General features: G+C 40.2%; 1 protein-coding gene across 7 annotated transcripts in view; it reads right to left on the bottom strand.

The window, feature by feature from the left end:
- The window catches only part of RSU1 (Ras suppressor protein 1), a 190,168-nt gene that overhangs the window by 145,838 nt on the left and 29,064 nt on the right, over positions 1 to 15,266 (bottom strand). For all 7 annotated transcript variants that reach the window (XM_040352456.1, XM_040352461.1, XM_040352455.1 and 4 more), the window contains exons 4-6: positions 12,650 to 12,770; positions 7,028 to 7,146; positions 1,004 to 1,086 (exon numbers count right to left, since the gene is read on the bottom strand). In XM_040352456.1, coding sequence (XP_040208390.1) covers positions 1,004 to 1,086; positions 7,028 to 7,146; positions 12,650 to 12,770 — 323 coding nt within the window. The remainder of the gene's footprint in view (positions 1 to 1,003; positions 1,087 to 7,027; positions 7,147 to 12,649; positions 12,771 to 15,266) is intronic.

Raw genomic sequence — 15,266 nt, forward strand, 5'->3', positions numbered from 1 at the left:
TTTAAGAGCTCCAGGCAAATGAATACAAACAGTGACTATTCACCCTTACACTTTGCAGCCATGCTACTCCCTGACTGGGGTAAGAGAACAGCCTTACTTTATGTTGGTGATTCACCTGGTGAAGGATACCATTTGGAGTTCATAGCACCCAGCACTTTATTCAGCATATTTTTTAAGGAATTGGACTTATTAAATTTATTTTGCTGACACTTTTTTGGACTTTACCATCTATCTACATTTATATTATGTCCATTTAGCGCAACTTACTTTGTATCCTATGTTTGTTTATGTGTACATTTCTCAAATTTTATTTGCTGCTTATCCGTTTGCACGTTATACACAAGCGCAGTATTTTTGTTGTTAAATTTAGTTGGTGACAGTCACCAGCTGTCTGCTCAGGAAACTGAGAGTTGAGCGATCAGTGACGTTTGATCGCTCGGCTCTTAGCCTTAGAGCTGGTGTTAGACCAATGCTGCATCCACCTAGGGAAACAGGATTAAAAAAAAAAAAAAAAACATACTTTTAACTAAGAAGTCGTTAGTATGGGCACCTTTAAAATCTCACCATTTGCAATATTGGAAAATAAAAAAATGATAGCTTTCCTTTAAAACTGACGGAGTGTGCAAAATGAGCATCATCAGTGTGGTAAGTGAGGCAGGGCAACAGCATGAAGTTTGCAGAATTGTGGACAGTGTGAAAAGTATTGTCCTCTTATGCATGTTGTGCATTCATATATAAATAAAAGCTTGTGAATTATAAGACATTTCCCATTTGTCCTCAGCTGTGCTTTTAACTGCTTGCCCAGAGTCGTCCTTTAATCACACATTCCCTGCAGCGCTGGCGAACGCGGTCATACCGACAAAAGACAGGGTGACGCTACTAGTCACAGTAGTTTATTTCTGCAAAATAAGCCCAGCTACTTCTCAAATTGACTCAAGTTTACTCTCACAAAAAGGCTCAAGAAAGTGAATTGATTTTCCAGGAATTTAGATAAATTACTTACTATGTGCAACTTTGTGAGCTTCCCAATATCGGCCGGCAGGATTTCAAAATCGTTGTCACTTAGATAGAGAGCACGCAGGGTGGCTGCAAATTAAACAGCAATATATAAACAGAGTGTCGTGAAGCTGCAGCGCCGCAGCCCTGATCAATAGCGTAAGTCAGCTCTGATTAATAACCCCAGCTCGGTGAAAAGCCTCTGACATACCCAGGGCTCACGGTAATAACAAGGAGGTCAAACGCAGATTTAAAGGCTTATTGTACAACTCGCATGTACAGGAAGACATCTATATATTGGAGAATGACAATTAAAGAGAGCCTGTCCCACATGCACTGTGGTAATGTGACTTTAGAATTCTTAATTAAAGCTGAATGCTAAAGAGGTACAGAAACAAAGAACACCAATTAACACAGTTATGTATTCATTATAAACAATATCGTTTTAAATGTAGCCAAATACCTGTTTTTATATCATCTTCTTACCCCCCCCCCCCCCCAATACAACAGCACTTATGTGCAGACAGGAGAGCAGAGGGTTGGACTCATCAGTCTGCTGCTGCCCCTTTCCTGCCCAATCAGCAGCCAAAAGCCCGGTACACATGATCCGAAAATCGTACGAAAAATAACGCTTTCAAATCGATCGTACGATAATCTGATTGTTAGTACACAGCTTTTAAATTGCCGATCAAAACAGGTCATTGTGAAATTATCTGATGGGGCAAGCACAAAAAGTTCTCATACGATACCAGATCATACAATGTTCATTTAATCCGTAGAGTTTTCATCCAAAAACACAATGCAATCTGTTACATCATTTCCGAATTTTTATTCGGTTGTACAAGAATTTTCGTAACTTTAGTAACCTCTTCATTTTTGATATTGAGACTAGCATGCAAAAAAAAAAAAAAATTTAATTAAATTAAAAAAAGCGATCATTTGTCCGATAATCTCATCATGTATACCAGACTTAAAGCCCAGTACACGGGCCGAATGTCGGGCCGCATCTACTGGTCCAATAAAAAACTGCCGGCAATCGGCCACGAGGACCAACTTCTGACGAAGGGGCATGACCGAAAAAGGTATGCTAACCGACTCCCGATGGCCAATGGCACTGACTGGAGTGTTCTGGCGGGGGGCTATCCCCCTGTCAAAACATAACAGAACAGCGGGGAAGATCATTGCACTAACATTGGATTGTTACAGCAGCTCCGACCTGAGGTGTCAGTGTTTTCTCTCAGCTCGCTGGGATGAATGAAAAAAATGTACTAGGCTTAGGCCGCGTACACACGATCAGTCAAAACCGATGAAAACGGACAAACCAATCGTGTGTGGGCCCCATCGGTCAGTTATCCTTCGGTCAATAAAAAGAGAACTTGCTTTAAAATTTGACCAATGGACGCCTAACCGATGGGTCAAAACCGATCGTTAGTATGCAAAAGCATCGGTCAAAAGGCCGCGCATGCTCAGAATTAAGTCGACGCATGCTTGGAAGCATTGAACTTCTTTTTTTTTAGCACGTCGTATGTTTTACGTCACCGCGTTCTGACACAATCGTTTTTTTAAACCGATGGTGTGTAGGCACATCAGACCATCAGTCAGCTTCATCGGTTAACCGATGAAACGGTCCTTCAGTCCGTTTTCATCGGTTTTGACTGATCGTGTGTACGCGGCCTCAAAGTGTTCCTAAACCCAGGACTCTGCATTCACTAGATCTAAACTCCCACAGTACACAGAACATGGAAATGCAATTATTTTTGTAAATATAAACTGCTAAATACCTTTTCTCATCAGCAGTATGTAGCAGTCTTATGACTTCTATCAGTGTCTGGCTGAGCACTGGTTAAAGCTTGTAGGAGGAGTTTTCATTTATTCAAATAATGAACATTTTGAACGAAAGGTATCGCACAGATCTAATGGTGATCACTGCATTCCAACAGCGGGGGAGTCCCGGGATCAGATTACAATGACACAATGGGGAGGATTATCGCTTCCAGCTCGAATGTGTGGATTGGGGAATCAGTTCAATTTGGCTTTTTGTTCAGCCCGCTGGCTGAACGAAAAAAACGGAACCATGTATGGCCAGCCTTGTAGATTGTCATGTTGATTCTCTGGCTTCAACTATTTCTGAAACACCAATGCTGGCCATAGACGGCTCAAAATTTCAAAATGTAATTTTCTTGAAAATTTTCAAAATTGCCCTGGGGAAGCAAGTGGTTAAAATGAACTCGTCAGTAGCAAATTGAAACAAAAACTGGCATAACCTTCTAGCAGGAAGTACTGTAAGGTTTCCATACATAATATACGATCTCCTTATCACTTAAAGCCCTCTGAAAATCTAATTTCCATATTCTGCTCCACACTAAATGGTATCTCTTTGTGTAACATCCTCCGGGTGATGAATTTATAGACTGGCCTGTGTTTATGGACTCATTTGCATTTTATAGTAAACGGAATTTCTGAACTGCAAACGTGCTTTTATAGTGCACACATGAGAGCAATAAAGGCTCTGTAATGGCAATGTACATAACAACCAAAGCCAAATTATTCCTATGGTTTATTTAATGTGGTCTATCAAGAGTAGTGTAAAAAGTGAGCAGCGAGCCAACATACAGAACAATCACCAGGACACCGTCTGAACAATAATGTGTCACTTTTTGCTGTTTGTTGTATCTTGTATAGTTTGTTCATTTGTTTCAATCAAATGTATGTTGGCTTTTTCCCTGAACACTGCTGTTGTAGCCTCTTGAAGAGTTGAGAGAGAAGTAAGAAGAATAGGAGGTCTATAGGAGGAATAGTCTTAAATGAACACCACTGATTGATGACGATATTTCAAAACTGACAGATGTTTTAACAGATAATGCAAAAAATGAGAACACTACAAGTTTATAATAAATCTTGATAAAAGATCAGAAGGTATATCAAATGCGTTACTGGGATCACAACTCTCCTTCATCGAGGCTGCCAGCGATTAAAGGAAATACTGGACAATAAAAAAAAAAGATCAGGGATTAGTGCAAATTACAGTGCCGGTGTCCACCCAACTGGCTTTACCTTCTGATCTTTTATTGAGATTAATAAAATGTACTATTCGTTATAAATGTTGCATTCTCATCATCCCTTGCATCCTCTTTGAACCACTCTGGGGACCTGTAGGCAGGGCCACTGATAGGGGGGGGGGGGGGTACTGCCAGGCCTCCTGTAGGGGGCCCAGACACACAGGGGGAATCAGTGCGTTGGGGCGGAAGGACAATTACAGAACAATGCACAGTGTTTGTGTCTCTCCCTCCAACAGCTGGAAGCCGGTTTCTCCCCCCTCTCTCTCCCGCCAGCTTCCAGCTGCTGGAGGTAGAGACACAGAAACCGTGCATTGTGCTGCAATTATCCTCACTTCCCACAGCACTGATCGTCCTCCCTGTACTTCTCACATCCGATTCCCCCCAGTATGCCTGCCCCCCCCCACCCTCTTACAGTGCCACTGGCTTCCCTTTCCCACCGGCTGCTGCAGGTAACAGGCGGATGGAGAGTTGGGAAGGAGCTGGTAACTCATTTAATGGATTTTTTCTGAATTGGACACATTGAGTGATCTGTACTGATTACTCCTGTGTCCATCCTTAAAGGAGCATAGTAAAGTCTGCTTACTTACTATACTTCAGATTATGAATGAACAGGAGTCCCTATCTCCTGTTCATTCATCTTTAGTGCAACTGAGGCTACAGAGAAAGGAATTGAACAATCTGTATCCTCAATTCCTCCTTCTCAAAAGTTAGACTTTAGGGGGCTGTTTAGACCCCTGACATTTCACCCAACCCCGCCAACATTCTTGTAAAAAAAAACAAAAAACACAAAAACATTTTTGTAGGAATTGGAAAAAGTAAATAATTTTTTTTTTTATTAATTGTTAGGTAGGCTGTACGGGGCCCCATGCCTGTAGGGATATCCTATATGTTAGAGAGCTGTCTTCTTAAATGGATCCATATGTACCACAATTTGTTATGTTTTCCCAATTGTTAATTCCTTTAGCTTGCTTCTCCTCCATAAGCATAAAGTCATTCATGAGGTCCACCCATGCATTTAGAGAGGGGGAAACTGTAGTCTTCCAAAATCAAGGAATGAGCTGTTTGGCAGCTGAGAGGTAAAAACTGAGATTTGATTTTTGGGACCCAATTGAGCCTGTAAGAATGGAAGGGAGTGTCATCTTGGGAGAGGGGGGTAAGGGACTCATCATACATCTCGTTATATATTTGGAAGATCCGCTTCCAAAATGAATGGATACGGTCACATTCCCACGAGATATGCATATACGTGCCCCTCTTTCTGCGACAGCGCCAACAAAGATCCGGTGAATTAAGAAAAATTCCACTCAGTGTGACCGGGTCACTGTACCATCTGGATAATTGTTTTCCTGAATATAGCAGGCAATTGAGGATTTATGTGTGAACGTGAAAGAATTACGCCATTACTCAGGGGATATCTCCATCTCTAGTTCCCTTGTTCACACCTTTGTATACGTAGGTAGTGAGCTATGTGTATGAGACAATCATTTGACGGCAACGTATTTAAAGCTAAACATATATGGGAGCTGTTGATCAATGTTTTTTTCTTTCTTTTTGGTTCATCCAGAAATGTATACACAGCCCTGCCAGACATATAGAACAACCAGTCTAGTGACCTGACATTTGTCTACCACAGCTTTGTAATATTAGAGGGTCATGTCTCTGCCCTCAGCCTATGACTGGATAATAAAGGGAAAGCAGCACACTGTTGAGCTCATCTACTGATCACTGCAGCATGTCGGATTATCTTCTTGTGAGGTTTCATCACTCTTTCTTGAGGCCTGGTTCACATCTATGCGGGTGGTGGTAGGTGTGGGTATTGCCACGATTCTCCCACCTGCAGTAAAAACATGCTGCTGCTTAAACCCCCCCTGGGCTGCCTTTCATTCTTAATGGCACCCCCATGCATTTAAAAATGTAGTGCGTTTGCGGGTATGGGAACTGCAATTTCCCATCCGCTGCTTTTCTTAAAATGCTGCATGCACCTTTTTTCTGCATGAAATGCAGGCACAGCAGCCCATTCAAATGAATGGGCTGCCGTGTCTACGCAAGCAAGGACCACAAACCCACATTTATGTTCATTAGGCCTGAATGTATATTACAGTAAAAGTTGCAATTATTTTTTCATAGTGCTGACCTCTTCAATGTTTAATTAAAAAAAACTGGCGTTCCACTAATTTATTAAGCACATACCTGCATTAATTGGTGTATTTGTATCTTTTTTTTTTCCCAGTTGCTTGCTGTGAAGTATTTTAAAGGAACATATACTTTCTATTTAGCTGAGCTATATTTGCCTCTCTTACGCAACTATCAGTTGCCCACACTATACCCATTTACTACGTGCTTGACATAAGTTGTTACTTGTTTATGTTCATTAGGCCTGAATTTATATTACAGTAAAAGTTGCAATTATTTTTTCATAGTGCTGACCTCTTCAATGTTTAATGAAAAAAACTGGCGTTCCACTATTTTATTAAGCACATACCTGCATTAATTGGTGTATTTGTATCTTTTTTTTTTTTAACAAACAGTTGTGCTTTATTGAAAAATATGTATTAGACAACATATGCAGAGAGACAGATACGTGTCACAAACCAGGTAAACAAACAAAACACCACACTAGGTTAGTACAGTACATCCAACATGAATCTTTAAATGATTAAAATCAAGTAATCATCACAAAATATGTAATTGCGGTTTGGAATGCATTTTGTTATGAGATCTACTAGTGCCTACAGTCTATTTGTAGAATCTGTGGGTCAGGACCCCTCCCTCCCACCCAAAAAAAGTACCAAAATACATATACTGGGGTCAATATATGGTTAGAAATTCTATGCATTAACCAGAGTTTCATTGAGAAGTCCGTTTTATAGACTGCTGGGGTCCCTAAAAGCAATATATTGACACTTGGGTCACAAGCGTTAAGCATCTCTGGTATACAAAGGCCATGAAAACAGGACAGAGAATGTTCTTACTTAAGTAAAAGAAGTTTCCAGGTAAGGAGTTCTCGCTCAGGTTGTTATAAGTCAGATCAAGGACTTCCAGTGAAGGCAAGGAGCCAAATCCCCTGGGTAAGGAATTTAACCGGTTCATGCTGAAAGACACAAGAAAAGGAATCACAACTCAAATTTAGCAATAAAGGGCAATGCAAAAGAAAGGTACAAAAAACACAGCAAATAAAAGCTGCAAACACTGCAATTGCTCCAAAAATGGCTACATTTACTCCAATTACCTTAATCTGAATTCTCTGCATTCTACTTTATCCAGAATCCAGAGAACACCTTATACGGTCAGTAGGAGTGTATATTTCAAAAACATTCTCCAAAACATATTGCACAAATGTTTACAGCAGGTTTAAATCTAAGGGCTGTCTATCCACTAAAGGATCCTTCAGTGGATGGGGGAATACCCCTTCAGCTTTACAATCTGGGGTTCAAAAAATTGCCTGGGTAAAACACTGAACCCCTGAACGGGTAGTATGTGATCCCTATTTGCATCACAAGGCTTAATTTCCCCCCCAACCCAGGTGCTTACCACTTTTTGGCAGTGGTGACCTCCTACAATGCTCACCACTTTAGGCCTGTAATCTTCTCCAGAGCTACCTGCAAATGCACAGAACCTCCCTATACACTTGAATGGGGCTCAACTCTTATAGTAGAGATGCAAGGAGTTCAGCCCAATTCAAGGGAGTTACTTTGCAGGTGAGGGAATTGATTGCCAAAGCAGGCAAGCCTTGCCTCCAACGAATAGTGCTGCAGCCCATCACAGTGGGTATTGTACTCGGCTGGGCCTTGGAAGAAGCTATGCAAATATCAATATGCCTTGATGGATGATCACCAGTCTGGAGGAGTGAACGTTCACATGCTGGCTGCATTTGCATGCATACTGCCCAAAGAAATGCCCACAGGTGTTGCTGAGCCTCCATAATTAAATGAATTGAAATCCAATGAATGAAAGTGGCAGGCCAGAGACAGTATGCTGAAAGTGTCTATAGTCTCATAGCTTTGTATCTGCACTGTGAGACCACATAAGTCAGTGGTGTCCAAATTGTGGCCCAATGGCTACAATGGCTATAAAAAGATAGAATCATCCCCAAAAAAGAAGGGATTTAATCCTTCGGAGTGCTAACATTTTCCTCCATGAGAACTACAGTTCTCCGTCAAGATAAGAATAAGCTTCTAGGCTGAGCAGAGCAGACTGCTTTTGCTTGGCTAGCTACCCGTCCATCATCATGCTGTGGGTGGGAGCAGCTGCTGTCTTAGCTCTTTGAATAACAGGCTTTGTGGGGAAAGCAGGTGTCAATACAGGATGTAACAGGCGCTCTCGTTGCCGTAATGCATTCCACACTGGAACGCATACGGCGACGACGTCCTCGCCCGGCACCGCGTGCGTTCCAGCTTGGAACGCGGAAGTGCCAAACGCAATCAGCGCTGTATTAGGCACCTGCCTCGCACTTATAAACAGAACAGTGTGCAGACTGCACACTGTTCTATTATTGTCAGCCGTAGCTGGGTCACGCTACAAACACTGGTACCATCGCTCCCCACACTGAATCTCAAGCCAGGCTACAACTCTATGGCCTCTAGCTATTGCCTTCACTGACTTCATGCTGCCTTTACTGGGGACACCCTAAAGATACCTTCCCTCTTGGATCCCTACACTACGGAATTCCATTGCTGCTAAACTACAACAAGATTCAAGCCCTGCAAATGGATAAGTAGCAATTGTTTCACTTGTAGTGCCTAGAATTATCTACTACATATATAACTTCTAATCAATTGCTGTAATTGACTATGGCTTACTAAGTACTAACATACTACTTGGGATTGTCTGCTGTGTTCTCAGTTGCTTGCTGTGAAGTATCTTAAAGGAACATATACTTTCTAGTTAGCCGAGCTATATTTGCCTCTCTTACGCAACTATCAGTTGCCCACACTATACCCATTTACTACGTGCTTGACATAAGTTGTTACTTGTTTATGGGCCCACGCCCTAAATTACTGAACATGTTCACCTTAAATTTGGTATTTCATACCTGCATCCTTAGTGGCCTAATGCATTATTTTATGTCAAAGTGATATGATGTAGAGAGCCCCCAAACCCCTGCTCTCTGATTGGGTCCCGTACTGATAATCACTTGCATAGGAATCTTTAATGCAGTTGTGCTCGTTGATCTTTACTGTAATTTATCTACGCTAACGGTTGGAGGCATGTTGTAATACCTCCGCCCTTAGTAGCTCAACGCATTCCTATATGTGAGAGAGATGATGTAGTGACCCCCCAAACTCCTGTTCTCTGATTGGAGCGACGCCTGGATACTGAAATCTCACATAACATACAGAGGAGCATTGAAATCCTTCGCTAACCGCAGTTGTGGTTCACTCCCGTTCACCGTAGTTTGTGACACAGAACTTCTCTCTGAGGATATGATGGGTGAAATTAAGACTACCTGCCCAATAAATATGTAAAAGTCAGGAAAAGGGAGTTTTAGTGGGAGCCAGATCTTCATCATCAACCAGGAGCTTCTAAAACCATGCTGGCATGACTTGACCTGGAGCATCCCTTTAAGAAAGGACCCGATAGGTGAAACACAATTCTTCTTTTTCAGTTCCTATAAGTTGTACCATCCAATGTACAAGCAACAGTTTGAATCGGATCTGATTATTTTGTCTGAGTCAGTGAAGAAAAAAAAAAAACATCTCTGATCAAGAATGATTGTTTGCCAAAATAATAAGATTTATGTCCATTATTTTTGCCCTACTCTTTGGGCCTTTAAAACAATCTTCCCCTGTATTTTGATTGAATGGTATTTTGATTTTGCTTTCAGCAAAAATTGATGGAACACTCAAATACTTAGAAATATAGATGTTTGAATAACCCTGCTGGGTCTATATTGCGTTCTATTTTTATCCGGAAAAAGCACTTGATATTCAGCCCAGTCCTAAACTTTATACCGGATATTCTAATGGAAATGGCTGCGGAAAGATTTTTATTTTTTCCTTGTTACTGACGTCTTCACTAGTGTCAAGAATAAAGTGGGTTTCTGGTTAAAATGTAACTGTGTCAGCACTTATAAAGTTCTGCAAGATGATATTATGGGGAGATTTACTAAAAGTGCAGCAATCAGAATCTGGTGCAGCTGTGCATGGTAACCAAACAGCTTGTTCAATTAAGCTTTTCAATTAAGCTTTGACAAAAAACAAACAAAAAAAAAAACTACAAGCTGATTGGTTTCTTCGCAGAGCTGCACTAGATTTAGAACGCTCCAGTTTTAGTAAATCTCCTCCATTTGTTATCGGCCTACAACCAGGGTCAATTTTATCCCTCAGCTACACATGAAGCGTCAAACACTTCAGAACAACTAGTTTTTACATTTCTAATGTGCAACCAATTAAATGTAAAGAAATTTAAAAAAATAAATGGAACTCTGGAAGACATGCCCCAAAAAAGCTGATCTTTTGTCATTACTGGACTTATTATGCTTTGTTCTGCACTAGAGCTGCACAATTAATCGTCAAGAATCGTTATCGCAATCTTTTTCCCGTTGCGATCTTGACACAGGGTTTCATGATCTTTGGTATGCAAAGAATCTCTCTGCTCTCAGCCAAAAGTCAAAGTCTGGGCAGTCTGCCAAGTTTTGAAAACATTCTATCAGTGGAAAGTGAAGTCTAAACATTGTATCAATTTGACTTTTATATCAAAGGAATAGACTTCTGTATGTAAATTAGGAACGTTCAACCACTTAAAACACTAAACCTTTTTCTGACAGTTCTTTTCAAGTTAAAATAATTTGTTTTTGCTAGAAAATTACTTAGAACCCCCAAACATACACACACACACACACACACACACACACACACACATATATATATATAAAAAAAAAAAAAAAAAAAAAAGAGACCCTAGAGAATAAAATGGCGGTTGTTGAAATATTTTATGTCACACTCTATTTGCAGCGCGGTCTTTCAAAAGCAATTTAAGAAAAATTACTTTAATGAATTAAAAAAAACTAACCAGTAAAGTTACCCCAACTTTTTTTGTATAAATGTAAAAGATTTTACGCCGCGAGAATCGTGAGAGAATCGTGATTCTCATTTTGGCCAGAATCGTGCAGCTCTAATTCTGCACTCAAGATGGCCAGCTTGTAGAAGCAGGGCTTTGCTTCCTCATGTTGATGCTTCTAGAAAGGCGAACAATGAACAGCATAGCAGCACAGCATTGCTAATCTCGCTCCAAATCTCCTCAGACAAGAAGAGGCAGCAGTGCCTTAGATTGTGGGTCTCCAAACTTTCTAAAAAAGGTGCCAGTTTACTGTCCTTTAGACTTTAGGAGGGGCCTTAATGTTGCCCTTGGGAGTAGAAAAGGTCCCAACATTGGTGGGAAAAAACAAACAATGCCACATCTTTGGTGTCAGTGGAAGGAATTGTGTTCCATCTTTGGTGTCATTGGGAGGGATTGTGCCCCAACGCTGGCGTCATTGGTAGGGATTGTCCTTCTTTTATTGGTATCAGGGGGGGGAGGGGAATCATGCCCTATTGTTGGCATAAATAAAAAAAATGCCCCAGGGGCTGGATAAAAGCAAGCAAAGGGCAGCATCTGGCCACTGGGCCACAGTTTGGACACCACTGACGCAAAGCTGAGACCATAGGCACACTCACATACCAGGAAGTGCAGATATTTCTCAGGAGGAATTACACAAGGCACAATTAAAATTGAAAAATGTTCCGATAACATAGCAGATCTTGACTAGGTAGGGGAAATCTCTATTTAGCTGAGGAAGCACAGAAAAACACTTATGCCCCATACACATTATCAGAATTTCCATCGGGATAAACTCTGGATTTTTCTGACGGAATTCCCTTTAAGCTGTTATGCGTACACACGGTCACACCAAATTCCGATTGTTCAAAAAACGGTGAGCCGAGAAAAATGAAGTTCAATGCTTCGAGCATGCGTCGACTGGATTCTGAGCATGCGTGTTTTTTTCTCCGTCTGAATTCCATACAGACGAACGGAATTCCTGATAGATTGTTCTGTAGTTCACAGATAGCTATTAACAATGTAACTGATAACAGTGGGGCACAGGCAGAGAGCACAGGTTATCAGAAGAAAAGATTTCTGGTGGGACCAAAAGGTGTTTTATGTTCTTAAGATTTCAATGGTAAACTACCTTCATGTTGTGAGGGGACCTTGTATAGTTTCAGATCATCACACTGCTCCCCCTCCCCCTTTATAAAAATATACACACCGTTCAAGTCTCTGCATAGCAGCGAGGTGCACTTAACCGCGGCGAGACTTGTGGTGGCATCCACAGGAAAATGCAGTATGTCTGCCTTTTTCTGTCGTACACATCACACCACATTGTAGTATAAACGCAACACGTGGGAAACAATTATTTTCTATGTCCCTAGGAGTTGACCTTTGTTCTGTGCAGAAAAATGCAGAAGGCAGGTCACTGCATATAGTGTGAACAACAGGCCAAAATGGACCAAATAAGAAAATCAATGTTCAAATTTACATACATAAAAGTCAACTGTGCTTAAGGACAACACTGCCCCAACGCTCATCTTTTGGGCAATTAGGCTGCAAAATCTTACCCGAGATTAAGATGTTTGAGCTTCTGAAGGCTACTGATCTGTGTTGGAAGCTCCTCAATCTGGTTGTTGAAAAAGTTTAGCACCTCCAAGTTTTTCAAATCAGCTATGTTGGCTGGCACACCTAAACAGAGGAAAAATATGCGTCAATAACATTAAAAAAAAAAAAATCCGTAAATGTATTAATTATCCCTCACTAAAGACTTGTACAATGAAAATATCGGAAAAATGATCGTCCGTTTATTGTTTTGCATGGCACTCTCATATCGAAAATAAAAGGGTTACTTAAATTCCGAAAATCCTCATACCAAACAGAATACAACTTGGGAAGTGATGTAATATGTTAAAAGGGGTCTTGGTCTTCTGATTTTTTTTCAGGCGAATAATATACTGATTAAACAAATATCGTACAAGAAAAAGTTTCGCGTTTGTCCCTTCGGATGAACTGTCGCTTTCGGCTGTGTACCAACGATCAAATAATCGTACAGTTAATTTGAAAGCGGTATTTTTCTGATCCTGTGTATTAAACATTAATCTGTTCCTTATCCTCTGCTTTTGGCCCCACACTGGTAATGACATGTTAGACATTAGGATACAACACAGGGGAGTCAAGTTACTGAAAGAATAGAGAATGTTCACTTTCAAAGTGGATTTTCACTTATCTCAGTGAATGAGGTAAAAGAAAGTAAAAATTCAGCTTGCAAAGAACACCCAATCAATTGGAAGGAAACTAGGCATTACTAGAATTAAAACACAATCTGCTATTCCTCCGAGTATGGGGATACCATATATGTGAGACTGTTTAACGGCCTTCATGCGTTCTGATTTTTTAACTCTCACATTCTTGGAAGCCCTGGAGCACCAGGACAGTAAAAACACCTACAAAAATTACCCCATTTTAGAAAGAAAACACTCCAAGGTATTTTCTGAAAGGCATATTGAGTCTTTTGAAAATTTTATTTTTAACCACAAGTGTTTGGAATATGCAGGAAAAAAAAAATATATATATTACACATACATATATACACATACACAAATTATACACAAATTATATATATATATATATATATATATATATATATATATATATATATATATATATATTTATTAGGGCTGTTACTGATCAACATTTTTCTGTTCGATTAATCGCTTTTTTTTTTAATCGATTAATCATCTAATTTTGATTAATTATAACACACATACAGATCCAACTACTTTTAGCTGATCTCCTTGCAGGCTGATTCCCAGTGCAGCTACCAACAACTGGAAAAATGGATAGCAGGATACAAAAAACACACAAAAGGCAGCGCTCGATGGGAATAGCATTAAAACTTTTATAGTCTTCAAGTAGGTAACCAAATAAATATTGCACTGGAGATAAAATCGACGTAGCTACATAAACTGTAAAAATGGTGCGAGTAATACCAAACGGTACCAAAAGCATTCATAAAAACATGTAGCCAAGTATGATACCGGTATAAAAACGTGTACAACGATACCACTGCTGAATCCAGATGAGGAGAGGTTAACATCAGTCCGTCGGCATGTAGATGTCCCGTGAAGGGAACTATCACAACTCCCAGTGGATGGCTGTAGAATCCCAGGTTGATAGAGGGAAGTGATAGAGGGAAGTGTAACAGCCCTTGCGTGTGGCAGATAGTAAGGTCCCGCCGGCATGCAGATATGAAGGCACAGCAAAGGAGCCCTTCAGATGGACACGGCAAGCCCCGCCGGTGTCCGTGACGTTACTGGATCTCCGACGGAACTCCCTAAAGGCCCAGAAGAGGTGAGTACCAATCAAAAGAATTTTAATTTATCAAAAAGATTTTAAATCGATCCAAAAAAATTAAAGATTAATCGATTAATTAAAAGTTAATTTGCACAGCCCTAATTAATATATATATATATATATATATATATATATATATATATATATATATATATATATATATATATATATATATATATATATATATATATATATATATATGATTTTTTATTTTTTTTACACATCCAAAAAAATAATTTAACCTTGCGGGCTTTACAGGTACCAGAGAGGAATGGGCAGACATTTGTAGGTAAAAAAGACAATATTACAAAATATGAATAAAAAGTACAGCAAGTTCCCTACTTACAAACAAGATCCTAGAACAGAACTCATTCGTAAGTTCAACTTGTTCATAAGTCCAGCAAAGATCAGTGCTTGTAGGCAAAGGCTGCGAGCGCTGATCAGTGTGTTCTGGGGGGGAGCAAAACACAAATGCATAGCACTGGCGATCTGTCAGGTTTTTTTTCATTCAGCCCGCTGAGTTGAATAAAAAACTGAGTGTGTGTACCCAGCTTTACAGGATTGGACATATTCGTATCTGTGAAAGTTTGTAAGTAGAATGCTCATATGTAGGGGACCTACTGTACTCCAATTGGATGATACAAGCCAATTGGATGATACAAGCCATATAATCACAACTACAAGAGTAAGTCTTTGCTATATATTCCAAGAGATCTGACCCTTGCAGAGGAATGGCATGCATGGGTGTCACCCACAAAGGAAGCCTCTTCTAAAGCCAATGCACAAAAAAGCCCACCTAGAATTTGCCAGGGCCCATGCTGAAAAAGAAGA

Source organism: Rana temporaria, chromosome 5 (genome assembly GCF_905171775.1).
Source record: "Rana temporaria chromosome 5, aRanTem1.1, whole genome shotgun sequence".
Classification (NCBI taxonomy): domain Eukaryota; kingdom Metazoa; phylum Chordata; class Amphibia; order Anura; family Ranidae; genus Rana; species Rana temporaria.